The sequence below is a fragment of the Panthera leo genome, chromosome F2, assembly GCF_018350215.1.
Source record: "Panthera leo isolate Ple1 chromosome F2, P.leo_Ple1_pat1.1, whole genome shotgun sequence".
NCBI lineage: Eukaryota > Metazoa > Chordata > Mammalia > Carnivora > Felidae > Panthera > Panthera leo.
The window spans coordinates 17591354-17616308 of NC_056695.1; the positions used below are offsets into that span (position 1 = coordinate 17591354).

At 36.1% G+C, this 24955-nt stretch overlaps 1 protein-coding gene across 3 annotated transcripts in view; it reads right to left on the minus strand.

Annotated features, from left to right (window-relative positions):
• The window catches only part of PPP1R42 (protein phosphatase 1 regulatory subunit 42), a 52434-nt gene that overhangs the window by 7253 nt on the left and 20226 nt on the right, over positions 1-24955 (minus strand). For all 3 annotated transcript variants that reach the window (XM_042923756.1, XM_042923755.1, XM_042923757.1), the window contains 2 exons: positions 10851-10968; positions 6947-7078 (listed from right to left, as the gene is read on the minus strand). In XM_042923756.1, coding sequence (XP_042779690.1) covers positions 6947-7078; positions 10851-10968 — 250 coding nt within the window. The remainder of the gene's footprint in view (positions 1-6946; positions 7079-10850; positions 10969-24955) is intronic.

A 24955-nucleotide genomic window follows, 5' to 3' on the forward strand; every position in this document is an offset into this window, starting at 1 on the left:
CCATTCCACATCATTTTCCTGTTTACAGATCCTCCTCCCTTTCCAGCGGTTATTTCCCTTTGAATGGGGACTGTTTTATTCACCTTTAATTACAGTGCCTAGCATAGTCCTGTGCTCAGATATTTATTAAATGAATAAATGAATGTTTTCAGAGAAGCACTACAAAAGATATATACTGAAAGATATGCATATGTTTTGGATTTTATTAAAGTGTTTGATTTTGTTTCCAAATTTGGGTTATATAGTTAAGTGGCTATATTTAGGACAAGATTTTTTTTATCATAAGATACTTGAAGTCTGAAGTCATAATCCCTATTAATCTTATCATAATCCTTGAGGTAAAGCTCCAAATTTATAAGGCTATCAAAAATACGTAAAAGGTCAGGAAGTACAAAAATTACTATCTTCCTAAGAATTCCTGTTCACTGACAATGTATTTGTACAGCATTGTCTTTAAAGTGTTCATTTCAGCTCTTCTAAAGACCTGAAGGAATATTGTGGATTTTAAAAATACGTAATATATATTCCAAACTTTAATTCATGCTTTCCATTTTTCTTTTTTGAGCCATACTAACAGAGCCTTTGTATAAAGACCATAGTGTTAAGTTGTTGGCCACATACCTAAGGATAGAGTTATTGTGTGCTACAAACATGTTTTCACAGACGTCACTGATTTTAAACCTGAAAGGCTCAGAACTGTAGCATTTGTTTAGATAGGGATGGCAAATGTGTAGGAGGTGAGAGAGAAAGATATCTACAAGTAGCCAAGGGAGAATAACTAAGTGTTCCTGAGGAAAACTCAGATAATTTTCTGTCACAGCTAGTCAGCTTTTAATTTTTTTTCAATTTTATTTTAACTGACCTTAGAGTTTGTTTTTCAATATAGTAAATCATATAATCTACTTAAATTTTTTTATATTATCCCATTTTTCTCTGTAGTTCCTTTTTATTTATAAAAATTATTTGTTTACATTGTCACATAATTACATATCTGGAGATTTTCTTAAATCCCCACCAATTTGAAGTGAATTTCTTTTTTTTTTTTTTTTTAATTTTTTTGATGTTTACTCATTCTTGAGAGAGAGAGAGACAGACAGACAAAGCATTAGCGGGGGAAGGGCAGAACAAGAGAGAGACACAGAATCTGAAGCAGGCTCCAGGCTCTGAGCTGTCATCACAGAACCCAACGCGGGGTTCGAACTCACAAGCCATGAGACCATGACCTGAACTGAAGTTGGATGCCCAATCAACTGAGCCACTCAGGTGCCCCTGAAGTGAATTTCTATGTAGAGCAGACATCATTGTCCTTGTATCCAAGCACAGTTGAGCCAGTCATTGCTAGAGCAGTCACTAGAAGCCAAGCTGTTTGATGAAGTTAGGTAACTTTGATTAATCTCTGTACCCCTTGCTATCTTTGTGACCTTAGACAAGTTATTTCATCTCTCTAAAACTCAGCTTTCTTGTCTACAAAATGGATGTAATAATTATTTTCTCCATAGGTTATAGTGATTAAATGCAGTGATGTTTATAAATATCTGAAATATTTAGTACAGTAAGAATTACTTCTCGTTTCTTCCCTTACCCCGTTTTCTTTATTTCCTAGACTGATGTGCTTTCTGTTTTAAATTGTTAATGATTATTAAAATAGCAACTACAATAAGGTATGAAATGATACTTTTGTACTATGTAACAGCCTATTTGGCTTTTTAAAAAATTTATAGTTAGAGGAGTTAAATTTTTTTTAATTTAAATTTTATTAAGTTTTTAATTTTAATTCCAGATAGCATACAGTGTTATATTAATTTCAGGTGTACAATTCAACAATTCTCTACATTACTCAGTGCTCACCATGGTAAGTGAACTCTGATCCCCTTCACCTATTTCACCCATCTCCCCACCCATCTCCTCTCTGGTAACCATCAGTTTATTCTCTGTAGTTAAGAGTCTGGTTTTTGGTTTCTCTCTCTTTTTTTTTCCGTTTGCTCCTTTGTTTCTTAAATTCCATGAGTGAAATCATATGGTATTTGTCTTTCTCTGACTGACTTATTTTGCTTAGTATTATACTCTCTAGCTCCATTCATGTTGTTGCAAATGGCAAGATTTCATTCTTTCTTATGGCTGAATAATATTCCATTGTATATATACACCACATCTTTATTCATCTATCAATGGACACTTTGGCTGCTTCCATAATTTGGCTATTGTAAATAATGCTACAATAAACATAAGGATGCTTTTACCCCTTTGAATGAGTGTTTCTCTATTTTGTATATGTTTACTGGATTGTAGGGTGGTTCTTTTTTTAACTTTTTGAGAAACATCCATACAGTATTCCATGTTAGCTGCACCAGTTTGTTTTCCCACCAACGTGCACAAGAGTTCCTTTTTGTTGACATCTTTGCCAACACTTGTTGTTTCTTGTGTTTTTTATTCTAGCCATTCTGACAGGTGTGAGGTGATACCTCATTGTTGTTTCGATTTGCATTTCCCTGGTGATGAGTAATGTTGAGCATCTTTTCATGTGTCTATTGGTCATCTGTATGTCTTCTTTGGAGAAATGTCTGTTCATATCTTCTACCCGTTTTTTAATTGGATCATTTGTTTTTTTGGTGTTGACTTGTGTAAGTTCTTTATATATTTTGGATGCCAAACATTTATTGGATATATCATTTGCAAATATCTTCTCCCATTCAGTTGGTTGTCTTTTACTTTTGTTGTTTCCTTTGCTGTGCAGAGCTTTTTTTTTTTTTTTTAATGTTTGTGGTAAAAACAGTTAACATGAGATCTACCTCGTTAATGAATTCTTAAGTATACAATACATTGTTTTTGATCATAGGTGCGATAGATAATGTAAATCTCCAGAGCTTATTCATCTTGCTTAAGGCCCCTTGATTAGTAGCTCCCCATTTCCTCCTTACCCCAGCCTCTAGCAACCACCTTTCTACTCTTTGATTCTATGAATTTGACTGTTTTAGATACCTCATATAGGTGGGATCATGCAGTATTTTGTCTTTCTGTGACTGACTTATTTTATTTAACATAATGTCCTCAAGGTTCATTCATTTTGACACATGTTGTAGAATTTCCTTCTTTTTAAATGCTGAATATTATTTTATTGTATGTATATACCATGTTTTCTTTATCCATTCATCTGTCAACGGACATTTAAGTTGTTTTTACATCTTGGCTCTTGTGAATAGTGCTGTAGCAAACACAGGAGTGCTAATGTCTCTTCACGATCTTAATTTCAGTTCTTTTGGATGAATACAGAAAACTGGAATTGCTAGATCATATGATAGTTCTACTTTTAAATTTTGATGCACTACCATACTATCTTTCATAGTGGCTGCAGCATTTTGCATCCCCATGAACAGTGTGCAAGGGTTCAAATTTCTCTACATCCTCACCAACTCTTGTTGTCTTTTGTTTTTTTGATAATAGCCATCTGACAGGTGTGTGGTGATACCTCATTGTGGTTTTGATTTGCGTTTCCATGTTGATTAATGACATTCAGCATTTTAAAAATATACCTTTAGGGGCGCCTGGGTGGCTCAGTAGGTTAAGCATCCGACTTCGGCTTAGGTCATGATCTAGCGGTTTGTGAGTTCGAGCCCCACGTTGGGCTCTGTGCTAACAACTCAGAGCCTGGAGCCTGCTTCAGATTCTGTGTCTTCCTCTCTCTCTGTTCATCCTCTGCTCACGCTCTGTCTCTCTCTCCTTCAAAAATAAATAAACGTTAAAAAAAATTTTTTTAAATATACCTTTAGGCCATTTGGGGATATGCTTGTTTGAGTCCCTAGCCCATTTTTAAATGTGGTTGTTAGTTTTTTTTGCTGTTGAGTTGTAGCAGTTCTATATATTTTGGAACTTAACCCCATATCAAATGTATAGTTTGCAAGTATTTTCTACCGTTCTGTAGGTTTTCTTTTCACTCCATTATTTCCTTTGCCAAGCATGAGCTTTTTCATTCAATGTACTTCCTATCACTTGTTTGTTTTTGTTTTTGTTGCTTGTGTTTTTTGGTGTCATATCCATGAAATCATTGCCAAGACCAATGTCATGAAGCATTTCTCCTATTTTTTCTTCTAGAGTTTTATAGTTTCAGGTCTTATGTTTAAGTCTTTAATCCATTTTGAGTAGATTTTTGTGTATAGTATAAGTGTTCTTTTGTGTGTGGATATCCAGTTTTCTTAACAATTCAGTATCCTTTGCCTACTGTGTATTCTTGGCACCCTTGTTGAAAATCAGTTGACCATTTATAGATGGATTTATTTTTGAGTTTTATATTCCATTCCCTATATCTGTATGGCTGTTTTATGCCAGTTTTGATTACTGTATCTTGTAATACATTTTGAAATCAGGAAGTGTGATGCCTCCAGCTTTGTTCTTTTTTCTCAAGGTTGATTTGGCTATTTGTAGTCCTGTATCGTTCCATATATATTTTAGAGTTGTTCTTTTCAGTTCTGTGAAAATGCCATTAAGATATTGATAGGGGTTATACTGAATCTGTCAACTGCTTTGGGTATTATAAACATTTTAATAATATTAAATTTTCCATTTCATGAACACAGGATGTCTTTCCATTCATTTTTGTGTTAATTTCTTTCATTAGTGCTTTGTAGTTTTCAGTATACAGTTCTTTCATCTTTTTTTTTTTCTTACCTTCCTAGTTAAATTTACTTGTAGGTGCTTTATTCTTTTTTGTGCTATTGTAAATAAGATTGTTTTCTTAATTTACTTTTCAGATAGTTTGTTGTTACTGTATCTATATGGCTTTAACGATTGCTTTTTTAAGTTAGTGGTCACACTAGATTATGAAGAAATTAATGAGGATTTTATTGAGAAAATCAGATGCGAGGGTAATTAAAATTTTTTTTAATGTTTATTTATTTTTGAGAGAGAGAGAGAGAGAGAGCAAGTGAGTGAGGGAGGGGCAGAGAGAACGGGAGACACAGAATTTGAAGCAGGCTCCAGGCTCCGAGCTGTCAGCACAGAGCCCGATGTGTGGCTTGAACCCACCAACCGTGAGATAATGACCTGATCTGAAGTCTGACGCTTAACCGACTGAGCCACCCAGGTGCCCGACAGTGTAATTTTTTTAAAGTATAAATTTTAGGGCACATTATAATCGTTATTTTGTTGAATTTTATTGGAGAAGTTAAAAACAGATTAACCTAATTATTTCTGAAGTAGGAAGAGTTTTTTAAAAATCTATTAAGATGGAGAAAACTGCATTATTTTTAGAATAGGTTCAATTTTTGGGTGAGGACTGGTATTGAATTTTGTGAGTATTTCAATATTAAGAAAGTACTTTGGCATCTTTGGTATAAAACTGAAAACACGTAAAATACTGGAATTTTTATCCTGGATCTGGTTCTGCCCTTCAAAACCAGCCAGGGATCGATGGAGGAGAAGAAATGTTTCCTGTCCATTTTATAGGTTTCAGACCTTGAAAAATTCACATTGCCAGCACAGTATCATCACTTACGAGTATACTGTCAGTTCAGAAAGTCCCATTCTTCAAAATGATTTCCCATAGTTCATATTCAGTGGACATGATACGGCAAAATCATCAGAGATCCATGCCTTTCCATCTCTGCTTCTACTCACCTCAACCTCCTTGTTCTAGATTGTCAGAGCTCCTAGGATGTGGTATCCATGCATAAAGCCTCACTACAGTATTCTAGTTTCCCTTTCCATATTCCCCTGGCCTAACCCCTTTCTATGATCCCATCCCATTAGCTGTGAAATGAGGACTGTTGGCATTCAAACACTATCATGGAACAGAGGTAGAGGCTTATTCCAATGTTGTGGACTATAGAATCTGTGAAGAATGAATTCTAGGATGCTCCCAAATGTGATAAAGATAATTGTGGGGCACCTGGGTTGCTCAGTTGGTTAAGCATCCAATTTCAGCTCAGGTCATGATCTCATAGTCTGTGAGTTCGAGCCCCGCGTCGGGCTCTATGCTGACAGCTCGAAGCCTGGAACCTGCTTTGGATTCTGTGTCTCCCTCTCTCTGACCCTCCCCCGTTCATGCTGTGTCTCTGTCTCAAAAATAAATAAACATTAAAAAAAAAAAAAGATAATTGTTACATGTTACACTTGGCTACATTTAGTTGAATTAGTTAGGCAAGGGAGGTTGACCTGTCCTTTGTAATATATGTAAACTTGGGGTGCCCAGGTGGCTCAGTGGTTAAGTGTCTGACTTGGCCTCACATCATGATCTCACGGTTCATGAGTTCAAGCCCCACATTGGGCTCTGTGGTGATGGCTCAGAGCCTGGAGCCTGCTTTGGATTCTGTCTCTCCCACTTTCTCTGCCCTCCCCTGCTTGCGCACATGTGCACACACACTCTCTCTCTCTCTCTCTATCGAAAATAGAATAAAACATTAAAAAAAAAAGAAAATGTAATGTAGAAAACAGTAAGCATATTATAATCAAATTCAAGTCAAATTCAAGTGGTGGGGTATGTACATAAGAAAGGGGACAGGCTACAGAGTATAGACCACAGATATGGTTGTCATACATTTTTATTTTTTATCCTGATGGAAAATGTGATTTTTGCACTGCTGCTAAACAAATATACTAGTGACTTAGGTTTCACAATTTATGTAGCTGATTGTTGTTTCACCATTTACATAATTAAATCATGTACTTTTGCCAGATATAAAATTATACATTTTCCTCCACCCTCATGGCTCTGTTTTCATACTGACACATTCAGACTCAACGTGAACTGCTTTTGTTGATAGTAGCCACCATTTTCATATGTAAACATTGCAGGTGGAATTTCTTAGGAATTGTAAATAAGTTTAAAAAAAAAACCCAAATCTTAAGCAAAGAATCTAAACAAAAGTTTCTTATTTCTTGGGGTTTTTTGTGTTGAGTAGAACATTCCCTTTGCTAGTAGAAGTGATCAACGAATGAATGACAGTCTGCTTACTTATGTATGAGTTACTTGCATCCTCGTTTTTACTGTTCTTTTTCTTGCTGATTTTCTTGGCATCTTTGGATGCTTTCCAATTTATTAGGAATTGTCTTTCCATATTTTTAATTTCTTTTCCATCAAGAAATTCTAGAGAAAAATACATATGTTAAAAAATACAGTATTTAAATATATAGGTAATATATTTAAATTATATCTGAACTTAAATTATACCATAAGTTGAAGTAATTTCTTTTAAAAATACCTTATTTGCACATCTTTGTTCTTGTTGAGCTTTTATTTATTTTTAATTATTTTTTTCTGATTTCAAAAAAAATATGTGCTGATTATAAACAACTTAAACACAGTGGAAAAAAACATAAAAAGACTGTGATTACTACCCATACCTCTCCTTCCCATCACTGACAAAGATAATCACTGTAAACAATTTGATGTATGGTTTCCCTTCTGGGGTCTTATATAAACTATATTGTTGTTTTTGAAAACAAAAATGTTGTCATATTCAACAAAAATTAGATGCTATCTATTCATTTCCATATTATGGTTATTATTCTTAGGAAAAAGCAAAATATATTTTATGTTAAAGTGAATAAGAAGTTTTATACATTTAGCCTGGTATTTTAAAAGCACATATATTAATAATGCTTACTATATTCTAGGATATAAATATAATAGGAACAACCCACAAATCTAGCTTCTTGGTTCTATGAAGATTTCAACTACATTTATATCTTGTTCCCCTAAAAAAGTTATGAAAGTTGAGCATCTTAAATTACACAAAAAATTTTTTGTAAGCTGTAAGATATTTGGAAAATACAAAAGTGGAAAAAGAAAAAAATTAATATTGCCTATATCTACAACCAGAAATAATCACTAAAGGCCACTAACAGTATATTTTTAACATTTTTTGTTTTCTGTTTATGTGTCCATGTATGTGTATATGTGTGTGTATACTATATAAAATTGGAACTCTATGCAGTATTACATTCTAATTTTCAATATTGTATTGTGATCGTTTTACCAAGTCTTTCTTTAAACACAATTTTTAATGGCTGACAGTATTCCATTATATATGTATACATAATACATATATTATAAAATATTAAACTATTCCCTTATAGGATATTTTGTGTTACATGTAATCACATGAATACAGGTGGCCTTCACCTGATAAAAAGACTGTCTTTTCTATATAGTAGTTTTTGGGCCTTTATTTTGTTTGTTTATTTATTTTGAGAGAGAGAGTGAACAGGGAGGGGCAGAGAGAGAGAGAGAGGGAGAGAGAGAATCCTAAGCAGGCTCCACACTGTCAGTGCAGAGTCAGATGCAGGGCTCCCTCCCATGAACTGTGAGATCATGACCTGAGCCGAATCGAGTCAGAAGCTCAACTGACTGAGCCACCCAGGCACCCTCTATATGGTAGTTTTTTAAATTAAATATATCTTTTCTCTTATCATCCATGTAATGTCTTCCACTGGATTCCAAAGTGAGAAAAGAATGTAGTAAAAAATTTTAAATCAGGGGCACCAGGGTGGCTCAGTTTGTTAAGCATCTGACTTCAGCTCAGGTCATGATCTCATGGTTCATGAGTTCGAGCCCCTCATCAGGCTCTGTGCTGACAGCTCAGAGCCTGAAGCCTGCTTCAGAATCCGTGACTCCCTCTCTTTCTTTCACCCTCCCCAGATCATGCTGTCTCTCAAAAAATAAATAAATGTTAAAAGAAAATTTTTTTAAATAAAAAAATTTTGAAATCATATCCTTATAGAGAAAATGACAGTAACCTGATAAAATATTGATTACACTACTGAAAATATTAACATTGCCACTTAAATATGACTCATAATATTGTTAGACCCTATGTACAAAATAAAGTGATGAAACTGGAAATATAAAGAGCCACAAACCTTAGAAGTACAATTGTTTACAATTGCCTTATGTACTTATTTTAACTGAAATTAATACTCTCCAAATTATAATGTAAAAAATTGGTTAAAAGTTCTATTGTCAAGCATCTTAGTATTTAGCACTTTACATTAACAGTTATTATTTTATGCTTAGTTTTCCCAACCACTTGGATTTATTGATATCTTTTTAAGATTTGTTTAATTGTATAATTTGTTAGTGTATTTTTGGATGTGATATATGTAAATCAATACATATTTTTAAAACATCTATTATAAAGATAAAGAATGAAAAATCCAAGTCCTTTACCATGATCCCTTTTTCCTCATGTTAGTGTTCCAGACAGAGCTGAGTAGTGACTAGGAGACTATGCCTCAGTAAGCCTTATTTCATCTTTTAGCAAATGATCATGTAGAGGTGGTTCAGGAGGGGAAGCCAGGTAATGGACATAAGATCAGAGACCTATGAGATTTGTTTTAATGAGTTGTTCTTAACATAAAATTTGTTTCCACTCATGCTAAGTACGTTGCTTGTCATTCTGTTTAGTGAGGACTGGGTTACTTACAAAGCATGAAATGCCTCCCCACAGTCCTTACTGGGACACATCAAACCAGGTCCTCAATTCACTTTCTATATTTTGGTTTTGTATTTAGGAAGAAAGGACATGAAAATAAGACAAGTTAGAATCAGAGAAGAGACTGAAAAGACGTATAGTGAAGTGTTAACAGCATATTTATGGTGGGATTATGAATGATACTCATTTTCTTTTCTATATTATCTGCATTTCTATAAGAAATGTATATTTTTATACAAAATGTGTATGGATTTTATAATCACAAAATATGTTTTAGAAAGTATTTATTAAAAAATTTTTTTGACTAAGTCCTGTTTATTTGGAAATCAGTACCTTATCTCCACATCTTTTACTGCATCACCTATAGTACTATATCATGAGAAGAGTTTCCAGAAATGGTTCCATTAACATTGGAAGGTTCTTAATCATCTAACATTAGTTGTATTTACTCTGCTTCCTAAGGAAAGTGGAGTAATACAATTGTATGTGGTAGGCAGGGAGGGAAGGAGATGGGAGAGTTGGGGGAAGGTGCACTGCAGATTCATTTGCATGACTTATAAAAAATACACATGACTGTTCTCCCAGTGTATTCTGTTTCCTTCCCTTGACTGGTGGGGTCAAGGGCGGTGGACAGGGTGTGACCCTTGGATATGTATTTTGAAAAATCTTGGATTTTTCTGATACACCCTCTGTCAGCTCCTCCCTACCCCCAAGAGAATTGCTGCACTAGCATCATGATTAATCAAGGTTTACTACAGCTATGTGCTTTGAAGTGGTTTTCCCATACATTACTTTTTATACTTGAGTATAGCATGTCATAGAAGTTCAGATATAGGAAACCTCACAAATGTCCTTTGTGAGAAAGCAGTCCTTATCTCTCTGATGTTGTATAACGTGGTTCCTATTGAGAAGCTATGGTCCATTACCCCCAATATAGTGCACAATCAGGATGTTATTGTTTCTAAGGATCTCATAAAGGGACTCCCTACCTTGCTCTCCTTTCAAATGAAGGGAACACTTGTACGTTCCTAGGACAATTTTCAAGCAATGAAAATTTTGATTAATTTTGTCTACAGTTCCAAGTGCTAAAGAATCTCTTGGGATCTTCAGAGGATTTGTGGCAATGAGAATTTGGCAAAAGGTCAGCAAGTTCTACACATTTATGATTAACCATTTTTCTTGGTAACAGCTACATTTTCTTTTTAAAGAAAGGGCATGTGGTGTCTTAATTATTTCTGAACAGAAGATATTTTTCATGTTTTATTTCTCAATTTTAACTTTTGCTTTTATTTATTGAATTTAAAGTTGACTATTTTTATAGATTTAGACATATTTGTATTTCGCAAGGTTTTGTGTTAAAATAACTAAAAAGTTAACCAGGTCTCTTTCTCTAAGAAAATTATATTAATATATATAAATGTGTACCCAGTGATTTGGACACCAGTATCAGTCTGTCTCTGTATTTGGGTTTGAGACAAACAGGATTTCCATTTAGATCCATTTTCCACAGCTTCATCAACTTGTTCAGTAAAAATTCCAAATCCTATAATTAGAAAAGAAAAGCAAGGCACAAGTATATCATAATCATCAGTATTTCTTTTATATTAGTTAACTTTTTATTTTTTTATATTAAAATTTTTTTTTTGTTTTTTATTTATTTTTTGAGAGAGACAGAGAGACAGAGAGCAAGCGGGGGAAGGACAGAAAGAGAGGGAGACACAGAATCGGAAGCAAGCTCTGGGCTCTGAGCTGTCAGCACAGAGCCCGACGTGGGGTTCGAACTCGTGAACTGCAAGATCATGACCTGCGCTGAAGGCAGATGCTTTTTTTTTTTTTTTTTTTTTTTAATTTTTTTAACGTTTATTTTTGAGACAGAGAGAGACAGAGCATGAACGGGGGAGGGTCAGAGAGAGGGAGACACAGAGTCTGAAACAGGCTCCAGGCTCTGAGCTGTCAGCACAGAGCCGGACGCGGGGCTCGAACTCACGGACCGCGAGATCATGACCTGAGCTGAAGTCGGCCGCTTAACCGACTGAGCCACCCAGGCGCCCCTGAAGTCAGATGCTTAAATGACTGAGCCACCCAAGTGCCCTGGAAAAATTTCTTTTGATAAGGCTGTATTTTATTCTTTAGATTTTAGAAAATTGTTTTTTTTACTATGAGCTTGTAAGAACAATTCCTTTCCACATGTTAAAAATCCCCACAGGGGGCACCTGGCTGGTCAGTTGGTAAAGTACGTGACTCTTGATCTTGGGGTAGTGAGTTCAAGCCCCGTTTTGGGCATAGAGCTTACATGAAAAAAAAATCCTCACAAAACTCTGTGATATCATGAAGGTAACAAATTTGGAACATCCAGATATGTGCCTCTGTCTACATGAAGAAAGGATATTTTAGGGGAATAATTACAAGGACAGTTGGGGTCTAGGATCCAGTGCAGAGTGATTGGTGGGTCTCTTAGTCTTCCTGAGACCAATGTTTTTCTACATAAAATGGTAAAAATATTTCCAATTCTACCTACTTCATTATTCAACAGAATACTTACTGAATCATGGGCTAAGTTCTGTACCAGACTCTGAGGTATCTAAATATATAGTTTGTGAAAAATATATAGGAATTTAAAAAAATACAGACAACCCCAACCTTTCTGGCACTGTTGCTTACTGTATAACCTTAGTCAAATCTGTGTCCTCGTTTATAAAGTGCGAATAGTTAGGGTTATTTGTTGTGGCATATAAAGTGTCTGGAACAAAGAAGGGAAGTAATAAATATGTTGGTTTTCTTTTTGTCTGCCCTACCACCCCTTGGCTTATAACCTTTCTCTTAATTTTGGTCAATAAAGAGCAAAAACTGTTGTAAGGAAGAATAAGCTCCTGACTCACCGATGAGTAGTTGACTTCTTATAATAAAGATCTCTTCAGAAGTTGTAACTTCGTCCTTCAGTCTTGGGCCCTGGATTATGCCCTGTCCACAGTATTTGTTCAACAGCCTTTGATACAGCCACGATTATTTTATGTGAGAGTTTCACTGTATTTCTCTTAGCCTAAAAACTTCTAAGGAAGGAATTGTGTAATGTATTTTTGTAGTGTTGAATATGATGCCCATCGTCCCAAAAGTTAATAATAAGAGAACTTTAAATTTAATAGATAAAGAGAGTCCTGTAGAGTTTAGTTAATTGTTCCTCACTTGATAAATGACCCTCAACATACTCCCTCCAGTGTATGTTTATTTAAGACTAAACTAATCCTATGCTGAAATATGATTACCCTTTGGATACGCTCTGGTAGTTCATTGCCTTCCTGTCTTTAATAAAATGCTTTCACTTTCCGGCCCTTCAGTGTTACTAAAGGGAGCAGACATTCTTCTGGACAGTCTCTGTTTGATAAATGATCATGTCATGCTATCACTTAGAGGTATGCTGCAAAATACTGAGGAGCTGATTCTATTTCTAATGCAGGGCTGGTGCCCAAGCTTCTGTATAGGCGCTTGCAGGAACTGGCAGTGCTTGCTCTACAATTAATGATGGCCACTGATGAACCTGTATTTGACCAGCATGCAATCTTTATTGGAAATGTCTGGTCCAACTGTCCTAACTAAATCTAAAGACAGCCATTTGTCATCCCCCTGACTGCTTGTCATCATCTGCCTGGGAAAATCTATAATTTTTGGCTTGTTTCTGACTAAACTGTAGAGTGAATAAATTTATCTTTGGGTTACTCTGCTTGTCAGGATCAATATTGAGCAGAGGTTGAATAAATTAGAAACTGGAAAAACATGACAGGCCATAGTGGTTTGTTCGTTTGTGTCTTATAAATCAGATATTTAGTTTATCTAAGAGGCAAGCACATCAAATTCTTTATTTCCACCACTCATTCTGAAGATGCTTTACCTCATGATAAATGGTCCTCAGAAAACCAATGAAGTAAATCACTAATATATCTGATTGTGAGATGAACTTTTCAGATCATTTTATTGATTTAGCAAACTTTGCAGACATAAAAACTATAGGTAAAGATTTTTTATGTTATTGTTCTTTCAAGTTTTTATCCATTTTTGCAACCATGATATTTATTTGACTTAATATATCATCAAAGTTTATAACATTGGCCCTAGTGAAGTTCATGGCTTATCAAGCTACTTATAGAAATGGAAGTTTTATTGTAAATGGCCAGTGAGTATTTAAAATTTTAATCCATTTAAGCGTACTTATTTAAAGGAATTACAGGAAGAAATGCAAAGAAATGTTAACCAAAAGTAAATGTCATTAAAAAATTTTTTTTAATGTTTATTTTTGAGACAATGCGAGAGACAGAGTGCAAGCAGCAGAGGGGCAGACAGAGGGAGACACAGAATCTGAAGCGGGCTCCAGGCTCTGAGCTGTCAGCCCAGAGCCTGACAGGGGGCTCTAACTCACGAACCCTGAGATCATGACCTGAGCTGAAGTTGGACGCTTAACCGACTAAGCCACTCAGGCACCCCACCAAAAGTAAATGTCATTAAAACAAAATTTTTTTTTTAAATTTTTTAACGTTTATTTATTTTTGGGACAGAGAGAGACAGAGCATGAACAGGGGAGGGGCAGAGAGAGAGGGAGACACAGAATCGGAAGCAGGCTCCAGGCTCTGAGCCATCAGCCCAGAGCCCGACGCGGGGCTCGAACTCACGGACCGCGAGATCGTGACCTGAGCTGAAGTCGGATGCTTAACTGACTGAGCCACCCAGGCACCCCAAAACAAAATTTTTTTTAACGTTTATTTTTGAGACAGAGAGAGACAGAGCATGAAGGGGGGGGGGTCAGAGAGAGAGGGAGACACAGAATCCGAAACAGGCTCCAGGCTCTGAGATGTCAGCTCAGAGCCCGACGTGGGGCTTGAACTCACAAACTATGAGATCATGACCTGAGCCGAAGTCGGACACTTAACCAACTGAACCACCCAGGTGACCCAAAAGTAAATGTCATTTAAACTAGAGCCCTGTGAATTTATGGAGTATTGTTTGGCCTAAAACCTTTTTGTCCTCCTCAGTGTTTGACTTTGTGATCAATTTTGTTGGAGAGAACTGGGTCATTGCCCATGGAGTTTTCTCAGTTTTCTGCCTTTGGTCTCACACTTCCTCATCCTCTTTCCTATTTTTGTTGATAAAGGAAAAGCCCCACCTCTTTTTTTTCAAATTAATCAGTCCTCTTGATCTTTTTGTTTTTCCATGGGCCTCCTCTTCTTGCAGTCTTCTTTGTTTTGCATTTCCATTTCCAATCTCTCCCTCTCCTATGGCTTTTATCTTATCTCTTACCTACCGTCACTATACTTCCTGATAGAGTAGTAGAAAGCAGTGTTTCTCAAACTTTTATGTGCTTAAAAATCACCTAAGGATCTCAGAGCACCTGGTTGTCTCAATTGGGTAAGTGTCTTTGACTCTTGATATCTGCTCAGGTCATGATCTTGTGGTCAAGGGATTGAGCCCCCTGTCAGGCCCCACAGTAACATGGAGCCTGCTTGGGATTCTCTCTCTCTCTCTGTCTCTCTCTCTCCCTCCGTCTCCCTCCCTCTCTCTCTGCTCCCCCACCCCACTCACACATGTGCACACAGACACACACTCTCTCTCTCAAAATAAATAAACATAAAAAAAGAATCACCTAGGGATCCCATTTATTAAATGCAGATTCTGATATGTTGGTCTGGGGAAGAAGCTGAGATTCTGCGTTTCCAATGCTGATGCTGCTGATCCTCAGACTACATTTGGTTTAGGCCACTGGCTGTGCTTCTTCAATCACTGGGCATTCCTGCAGCCTAGTACTTCTGAATAGACACTGCTGACCTTGTCACTAAGCCAAACATTGCCAATCTTGGACTTCCTCAGTTTCACTTGTTTGGAACATCTTACCTTACCGACTGCTCCCTAATGGCTTTGTGATTCCACATTTTTGCAGGTTCCCTGATCCTGCATGAATCTCTCATTCTATAAGTAACAAACATTAAAATTTTTTTTATGTTTATTTATTTTGAGAGAGAAAGCTTGAGCAGGGAAGGAGGGGCAAAGAGAGAGAGAATCCCAAGCAGGCTCCACACTCTCAGAACAGAGCCCCATGTGGGGCTCAATCTCACAAACTGGTGAGATAATGGCCTGAGCCAAAATCAAGAGTTGATGACATTTGGGGCACCTGGGTGGCTCGTCAGTTAAGTGTCAGACTTTGGCTCAGGTCATGATCTCAGTTTGTGGGTTTGAGCCCCGTGTCGGGCTCTGTGCTGACAGCTCGGGAGCCTGGAGCCTGCTTCAGATTCTGTGTTTCCCTCTGTCTCTGTTCCTACCCCCATCACACTCTGTCTCTCTCTCACTCTCAAAAATAAATAAAACATTTAAAAAAATTAAAAAAAAAAAAAGAGTTGACGACATTTAACTGACTGAGCCACCCAGGTGTCCCATGCACTTCTGACCATAGAAATCCCTGATGTGTAAACAAGGTGTTTTCTAAAAGTTGCTTTTGAGACTGGAGAACACATCTCATAAAAAAACAGAGCTATACCCAGTGGACCGTTGCCTGAGTCAGCCTATGGAAAGAACCTATTTGAGAAAAAGCCCAAAGATAATATGTGCAGTGACAGTGCTATAAAACCTCTCCAAGTGCATCACCATGTTTTCTGAGCATACAGTTTCCTTTGGGGAACAGGAGCAGATAAGTGTCCCTGTGGCAGACCTTCAGGAATCAGTTCACTTGCTTGCTTTTCTATAATCTACATTTATTCCTTTTAAACAGTATTTGTTTCCTCCCTGGAGCACAGCCGACTGTAAAATCATGGCTAGAAAAACAATTGTCTGTAACCCACTGTGATCTCCATTTATTTGCAGACCCTTTACAGAAAAAGAATAGATGCATTGATGAAAATAGTAAAACATCTGCTACACTGAGGAAGGAAGGGTCATCTGTACATGACAGGAAGAACCAGATTTTGTGGGAAACTATATTGAGCATTTTCATCATACGCTATCTCTTTCCGTATCTAGGTAGTCTCATTCATGATGTCAGTTTAAGTGACCACATAACCAATATGCTGAAGTCACCCACGTTCTTCTGTCCATTGAGCTCTGGCCTTATGTATCCAATTGTCCACTTAATATTTTCTTTGGAACACTGCAAAGGCACCTCACACTCTACAAGACCAAAACTCATAATTTTCTCCCACTCTGCTGGATGTGACTCTTGAGTTCCCTATTTTCTGTTATGCAAGGCAGAAGCCAGAGAATCCCTCTTGTCCACTCCTTCTTCAATGCTCTGTATATCCAACTCACCACCCAAGTTCTGTACACTTGATTTCCCAAACAGCTCTCCAGAGTGTCTCCTCACTTCATTTCCACCCCAACTCTAAGTTTTTACCATCTCTCACTTCTTAAATAGTCTCGCCTCTTCCATCTATTCTCCATACTGTAGCTATGCTAATCTTTTCAAAATGCTAATCATTAATTACTTTACCCTTTGCTTAAACACCTTCAGTGATCCTGCATTGTTCTTAGGTTAGAGATAAAACTATAATGACCTGTGTGGCCCATCTACCCATCAGCCTCTTTTTGTAGTATACTGCACCTTCACACTCCCAGTTTACTATTCTCATCTTTGCCATGCTCTTACCTGCATTGGGGCCTTTGCACATGCTATTCTTTACTTGATAATCCTTTCTGTTCTCTCAGGGTCCAGTTTAGCAATCCCTTCCTAAGGGAAGCCTTCACTGAGTCCCTGACTAAGGCAAATTCCCCTTTTGGAGGCTCTCAGAATCACATACTTTTTCTTTGTAGTATTTGCCACAGGTGCAATTTTACATATGTTTTGGGGTAATTATGTGCTTAATGTTTCTCTTCCCTTCAATGAGGAGAGCTCTTCAAGGCCAGGGACTATATCTGTTTTTTGTTCATTGTTGTCTCCCCTATCGTCCAGCAAGCACTGCCAGATGGTGGGGGTTTTGAATGAATGGATAAGAAGAAATGAACAAATGAATGCAATGAATCAATGGATCTGAGGCTAGAAGGAGGACAGGAATTATAAAGGAGAAATTATATGGAACCACTTTGAAAAATTCGCTGATTAGAGGGGCCACAGACATAGAATGAGCAAAGACAGGATTTATTTTCTGTTCTATTTCTTCCTCTAGTCCTCTGTTTCCCTCACCTCCCCCTCTCTCCCCTCCCCCTCCTTGCCTCAAATCTCTGACCTGGATCAGCTTTGGACCAGGGAATAGGAGAAATGAGGGCAGGGTTAGAGGATCTTGGGAGGAGTCTTTGGCAGCTGTGGGTCTGTACAAGGTGTGAAGGAAGGGGAATGAAATCCCAAATAGCAGGAAGCTTCTTAACGGGTCCATATCCTGTGCCTCTACCTCTAATGTAGCTGTAGCTACTAGTGCCTCTGGTACCCTCAGTAGGCTAGAGCATGGGCATCATTTGGGAATGTCTATATTTGCTAGTGACCCAATTCTCTTTTCTTTTTTCCTTTTCTTATTCCTTCCACGGAGCCTTAGGATTTTTAGTTGCTCTGACAGTATTTTTTGTTGTTGTTACATGTGTTCCTTTTAATTTTTCTTAAATATCGTTCTCACTGCTCAAACCAAAAATCTTGATTGGAAGATTCAAAGTTATTTAACTCTCTAAGGAACCATTATTTTCCCTCCCGAACCCCCCACCCTTTTTCATGTATTTTCTGTAGGTGTATGTGAGGAAGCTATGGATGTCCTTATAAAAGCAGCTGCTCTAAGTTGCTAAAAACCTTGGGTAATTATAGGGTTTTGTTAGGCGTCTTTAATGATGTTCACTTCTTTTTCCCCATGGCACAAAGCTGTCTGCTGTTGAAGACTTTTAGGATGGATGTCAGCGACCTTCTGTATGGCACATTGAGCTTTCCCTCCCATGGCACAGGGTTTGATGTCAGCAGCTTTGGGGCAGCTTCAATCAGTGAGCATAAAGAATGGAAAAATAAAAGCAAAAAAAAAAAAAAAAAAAAAAAGGAGACACTGACCCCAATAATACATTTCAAGAAACAAGTTAATATTTTGTTGCTAAACTTCAACATGTCCTTTTACTAAGCCATTGGAAGATGATTTGAAATGGACCATAAGAGCACATTTCAAATGAATGCTAGGCAAGTCTATATTCCTCTTCCAAGAAGCTGTGCATTTAAAATTTTTAAATCACTTGTCTCCTTGCTAGAAATATAAGAACTTGAAATTTAATCCTTACTCCCTGAGTATCTTTTCTCTATGGGAGGAAAAAGCAACTTTTGGCATAGCCCAGCCTCAGGAACTTGCTGAATGGTTTACATTCCTTCCTCAGATGGTTGAATATTTTTTATTGTTCCTTTCTTCATTTATTCTGTAAACATGTAGTAGGTGCCTGTTATGTGCCAAGCACTCACTGGGCTGAACTCTAGGGAATTCTGAAGGCAATAAAAATTCCTTGGCTCTTAAAGGCTCTCAGTGTAATGGGGATATGGTGGTATATGATAACAAAATTCTATAACCAAGTGTTCCTTACAATCATTCATTTTTAAATTAGATTTTTAAAAATTAAAGCAATGCAATCAAAACTGTTAAAAACAAAAAAAGACCATAGGGTTTATAACAAAAGTTAAAGAGTACTTGAAGGCTTACAACAAAACCTCTTTTAATTTCTACAGCTATCCCTACACACACTTACCTCCACATTTTACTAAATAACAGCTGCTGTTTATTGATTTTTAAATCTTAGATATTTATCTACTGAATTCCTACTGTGGAAGATGATGATATATTCTCATAAATACCACTCCACCCCCCTAATAAACTTCCCTTCCTTAATCCTGTCAATAGAGTTATAGTAAAATTGTTAATCTAGTTAGTATTTATTGACTATGTAATTAAGCTCACTTAAATATTGTTCAAAGCTAAATCACATAATGTACCATGATTGCTTTTTATTTTCCCTACAGTTAAAAAATTGGTTGATTATCTGCTTATTTTTCTGTGTATTTATCACCAATTCAGCCTGCTGTAAACTGGGCTGGTAGATGCTGTCCTAAGACTTCACTTCAGAGTCCCTTCATATCCATTCTGGGAATTTCTTTAGCCTTTCTCCTGTTTCCTAGATCCTATGTCTTCCCTTTTCCTAGTTTTCTGCCCTGGTTAGATGGAACTCATTTTTCAAGGGTTGCCTGAGAAACGGCATGTGGAATATACATTTTTTTGAGAGCATGCATGTTCAAAGATATTTTACACCTCATAACTGATTGAAAAATTGATGGAGTATACAATTCTAGATTTTGAATATTCTTATCTCAAAATTTTGGAGATATTATTCTACTGTCTTCCACATAGAAAGTCTGATAATTATAATTCCATTTTGATTTTTTGTATTATGATCTTTTTTTTCCCCCCTCTGTCAAGATCTTTAGGAACTCCTTACTCCTGATGTCCTAAAAACTTTTAAGGTTGAACCTGGATATGGGTCAGTTTCCATCCACTGTGCTGGCATTGGGGAGACAGTTTCAATCTGGAAATTTGTGTCCTTTGGTTTTGAAAGTTTTTCTAACATTAAAAATTAACTTTATTGAGTTGTAACTTACATACGATATGCATCCATTTAAAAACCTAAATCATATACATCCATATGACAATCACTATAATCAAGACAGAATGTTTTCATTATTCCAAAAAATTCACTCATGGCCCTTTCCAGTCAACTTCCCCTTCCCAATCAGCAACTATTGATACATTTGGTACTATAGACATTTGTATATAGTTCCATATAAATGGAGTTTCATATAAATGGAGTTATATAGTATGTACTCTTTTTTGTCTACCTTATTTCTCTCAGTATAATGTTTTTTAATTTGCCCATGTGTGCATCAGTAGCTCATTCATTTTTATTGTTGGGTAATATTCTTCTGCATGGAATACAGTTTGCTTACCCCAAGTTCTGCAGGGATTTTGAATGGGATTGTGTTGAATGTATAGATTAATTTAGAAAGAAATGACACCTTAAGAATATAGAGTCTTCTAATTCATGAAAATGGTACCTATCTCCATTTATTTGGGTCTTCATTACTTTCTCCAAGTAGTATTTTGTAGTGTTTTATTGTACAGCCCTTACATGTATTTTCTTAAATTTATCCTTATGTATTTTATGTTTTTTGACATGATTTGTAGATGGCATCTTAAAAAATATCATTTTCCAGTTCATTGCTAGTATGTAAAAATTGATTTTTGCATATTGATCTTGTATCCTGGCATTGCTAAATTTATTTTATAAGTTCTAATAGCTTTTTATGGATTTTAAAATGATTAAAAATATTTTTTGTGTTTTATTTTAGAGAGAGCATGAACAGGGGAGGGGGCAGAGGTAGAAAGAGAGAGAACTTTTTGTTTTTTAATATTTTTTAATGTTTATTTTTGAGAGAGAGGGAGACAGAGTATGAGCAGGGGAGGGGCAGAGAGAGGGAGACACAGAATTGAAGCAGGCTTCAGGCTCTGAGCCGTCAGCACAGAGCCTGACTCAGAACTCAAACTCATGGACCATGAGATCATGACCTGAGCCAAAGTTGGACGCTTAACTGACTGAGCCACCCAGTTGCTCCAGAAAGAGAGAGAATATTAAGCCGGCACCATACTCAGTGTGGAGCCTGACACAGGACTAGATCTCATGATGATGAGATTATGACCTGAGCCAAAATCAAGAGTTGGATGCTTAATCAACTGAGCCACTCAGGCACACCAGATTTTTTATTTTATATGTATCCAAGTAAAGATATTTTTATTTCCTTCTTTCCAAACTGTTGCTTGTTTTATTTTCTAGCCTTATTGCACTGGCTAAGACTTCTCCTATAAACATCCTTGCTTTATTCCCGGTCTCGAGGAAGAAAGCATTTAGTCTCTCATTATTAACTGGTGTTTTCTATAGATTTTACATGAATGCCAATTATCATGTTAAATTCTTTTCTATTTATTGTTTGCTGAGAATTTTTTAAAAATCAAATGTGTGGGAGGAGGAGGAGGAGAGGAAAAAATGTTACAGAGAGGAAAGGAGGCAAACCATAAGAGACTCTTAAATACTGAGAATAAACTGAGGGTTGATGGGGGGTGGAGGGAGGGGAAAGTGGGTGATGGGCATCAAGGATGGCACCTGTTGGGATGAGCACTGGGTGTTGTATGGAAACCAGTATGACAATAAATTTCATATAAAAAAATAGAAATGTATGTTAAATTTTTAAAAATGCATTTGTGCCTCTGTTGAGATGATCATATTTCTTCTTTATTTTGTTTGGTGTGGTATGTTGATTTTTGAATGTCAAACCAATCTTTCATTCTTGGGATAAATCTCACTTGGTCATTATGGATTATCTATATATTATCTATAATCTATTATCTATAATGTGTGTTTAGTGTGTTTCTGTGTTCATGGGGGCTATTGTTTTTATGTATTTCATTCATTGTATTTTTCTTTTCTTGTAATATTGGAGGGGATAGGAAAATAATGTTAACCTGATAACATGAGTTGAGAAATATTTCCTGCTTATCTATTTTCTAAAGGAGATTGTGTAGGATTGGTTTTTTTTTTTAATTAAAATTTTTTTAATGTTTATTTATTTTTGAGAGGGGTAAGGGGCAGAGAGAAAGGGAGACGGAATCTGAAGCAGGCTCCACGCTGTCAGTGCAGAGCCCAATTTGGGGCTTGAACTTACGAACTGTGAGATCATGACCTGATTCGAAATCAAGAATTAGACACTTAACTGACCAAGCCACCCATGAGCCCCTAGATTGGTATAATTTGTTTCTTAAGTATATGATAGAATGCATCAAGGGGTCATCTGGGTTTGGAGTTTTCTTTGTGGAAATGTTTTCATTTATAAGTATTTATTTAATAGATATGAACTATATAGAATTTCTATTTCTTCTAATTTGTATTTCAAGGAATTTACGTTTTACCTGAACTTTCAACTTTATTGGCATAAAGTTCTTTACAATATTCCTTTATTATCCTTTTAGCTATAGTGATATCTTTTGCTGTTCTGATAGTGTCTTCTCTCTTTGTTTTCTTATCAGCCCACCTAGAATTGATTATTTTACTTATATTTTCAAAGAGTCAGCTTTTGGTTTCATTGATTTGTCTGTAGTCATTATATTTCTATCTCATTGACTTCTGCTTTTACCTTTATTATGTCCTTTTTTTGAATTGAATTTCATTTAGTTTTCTTGCTTTTTGAGGTAGAAGTTAGATCATTTTCCCTCTTTTGTAATACAGGAATTCAAAGCTATAAATGTCCCTCTAAGCACTAGGCTACTGTAGCCCACAAATTTTCAAGTTTTTGTTTTCAAAATACTTTCTAATTTCCCTTCTGATTTTTTAATTTGTCCCAGAGGTTATTTAAAAGTGCGTTTCTGAATTTCCAAATATTTGGAGATTTTAAAGATATCTTTCCTTTATTCCTTTCTAATTTAATTCCATTGTGGTCAAATAACATACTCTATATAATTTCAGTTCCTTAAAGTTTATGGAGCTTGCTTTATGGCCCAGCATATGGATTATTTTGGTGAATATTCTAATTACTAGTGTTAGATGGAATGTTCTGTGAGAGTCAATTAGATTAATTCATGTTGGCTCTGTTGTTACAATTAAAAAAAATTTTTTTTTAATGTTTATTTTTGAGAGACAGAGAGACAGTGTGAGCTGGGGAGGGGCAGAGAAAGAGACACACCCAGAATCTGAAGCAGGCTTCAGGTTCCGAGCTGTCAGCACAGAGCCCGATGGGGGGCTCGAACTCACGACTGCGAGATCATGACCTGAGCCCAAGTTGGCCGCCTAACCAGCTGAGCCACCCAGGCGCCCCTCCAATCTTTTATATCCTGATTTACCATTTACCTGTTCATCAGCTACTTAGAGAAGAGTGTTGAAATCTCTGTTACAATTATGGATTTATCTATTTCCCTTCTGTCAATTTTTGCTTTCTGCATTTTGAAGCTCTGTTGTTAGGTGCATAAATATTGAGAATTGTTATTTTTTTTTTAAGTTAATTTATTTATTTTGAGAGAGAGACAGAGAGAGAACATGAGTAGGGGAGGGGCAGAGAGGGGGGAGAGAGAGAGAACCCCAAGCAGGCTCTGCATTGTTAGCACAGAGTCCTACACAGACTCCAACTCACCAACCATGAGATCATGACTTGAGCAGAAACCAAGAGTTGGATGCTTAATCCACTGAGACACCCATGTGCCCCCGATAGTTATGTTTTCTTAATGAATTGGCATTTTTTATCACCATAAATTTTCCTTATCTATCTCTGGTAATATTTCTTATCCTGAAGTTGTTTTTATCTTATATTAATATCGTCACTGCAGCTTTCTTATTTTATTATTTGTTTTTATTGTATATATTTCCCTATGGTTTTACTTTTAACCTTTATATATCTTCATATTTAAAGTATGTTTCTTATAGAGAGTACATGATTGGATTTTTAAAATCCAGTCTTACTATCTCTGCCTTTTAATTGGAAAATTCAGACTATTTACATTTACTACAATTACTGATATAACTGAATTTAAAACTACCATCTTTTATTTGTTTCATCTGTTCCCTTTTCCTTTATTCCTGCTCTCCCCTATTTTTGCATCTCATTTTCTGTCTATTACTGACTAGTTCCATACATCTTTTTAATTTTAGTGGTTACTTTAGGGTTTGGAACAGTCATCTTTAAATCAGCACAGAATTTCTTCAAATAATGACATCACTTCATATATAACCTTAGTATATTGCCATTTCCACCCTCCCTCCCATTTGTGCTATTGTTATCGTACATTTTAGTTTTACATGTCATTAACCTCATGGTCTGTGGTTATTATTTTTGCTTTAAAAAAAAACTGATCATCTTTAAAAGGAATTAAAAAATGTGAAAAGTATTTACCCTGCACTTACCACTTTTAATATTTTTCTCATTTGTGTAGATAAAAGTTTCTGTTAACATTTTTCCTTTGCCTTGAAGAACTTTAATATATTTTTTTGTAGTGTAGATCTCCTGGGGACAAATTCTTTCAAGTTTAGTTTATCCGAAAACAGTATTTTGCTTTCATTTTTTGAAAGATAGTTTCATTGGATATATAACTAAGTTGATATTTTTTTTTTTCTGTTAGCACTTCAGAGCTGTTCCATTGTCTTCTGGCTTGCAATGTTTTTGACAAAAAGTCTGTGATAATTCTCACCTTTCTCTATACAATGTGTCTTTTTTCTAGTTGCTCCAAAGATATTCTTATTATCATTGTTTCAGCAATTTTATTATGGTTGTACACCTTGGTGTAATTTTCTTGGTGGTTTTCTTGTTTGGGTCTTATTGAGCTTCTGTGGGTTTATGATTTTCATCAAATATGGGAATTTGGGGACAATTATATTTTTACATTTTTGTTGTTTGCTTTTAATTTGTTTTTTAAGTTTATTTTTTTTTTAATGTTTACTTACTTTTGAGAGAGAAAGTACAAGTGGGGGAGGGACACAGAGTGAGAGGGAGACACAGAATCCGAAGTAGGCTCCAGGTTCTG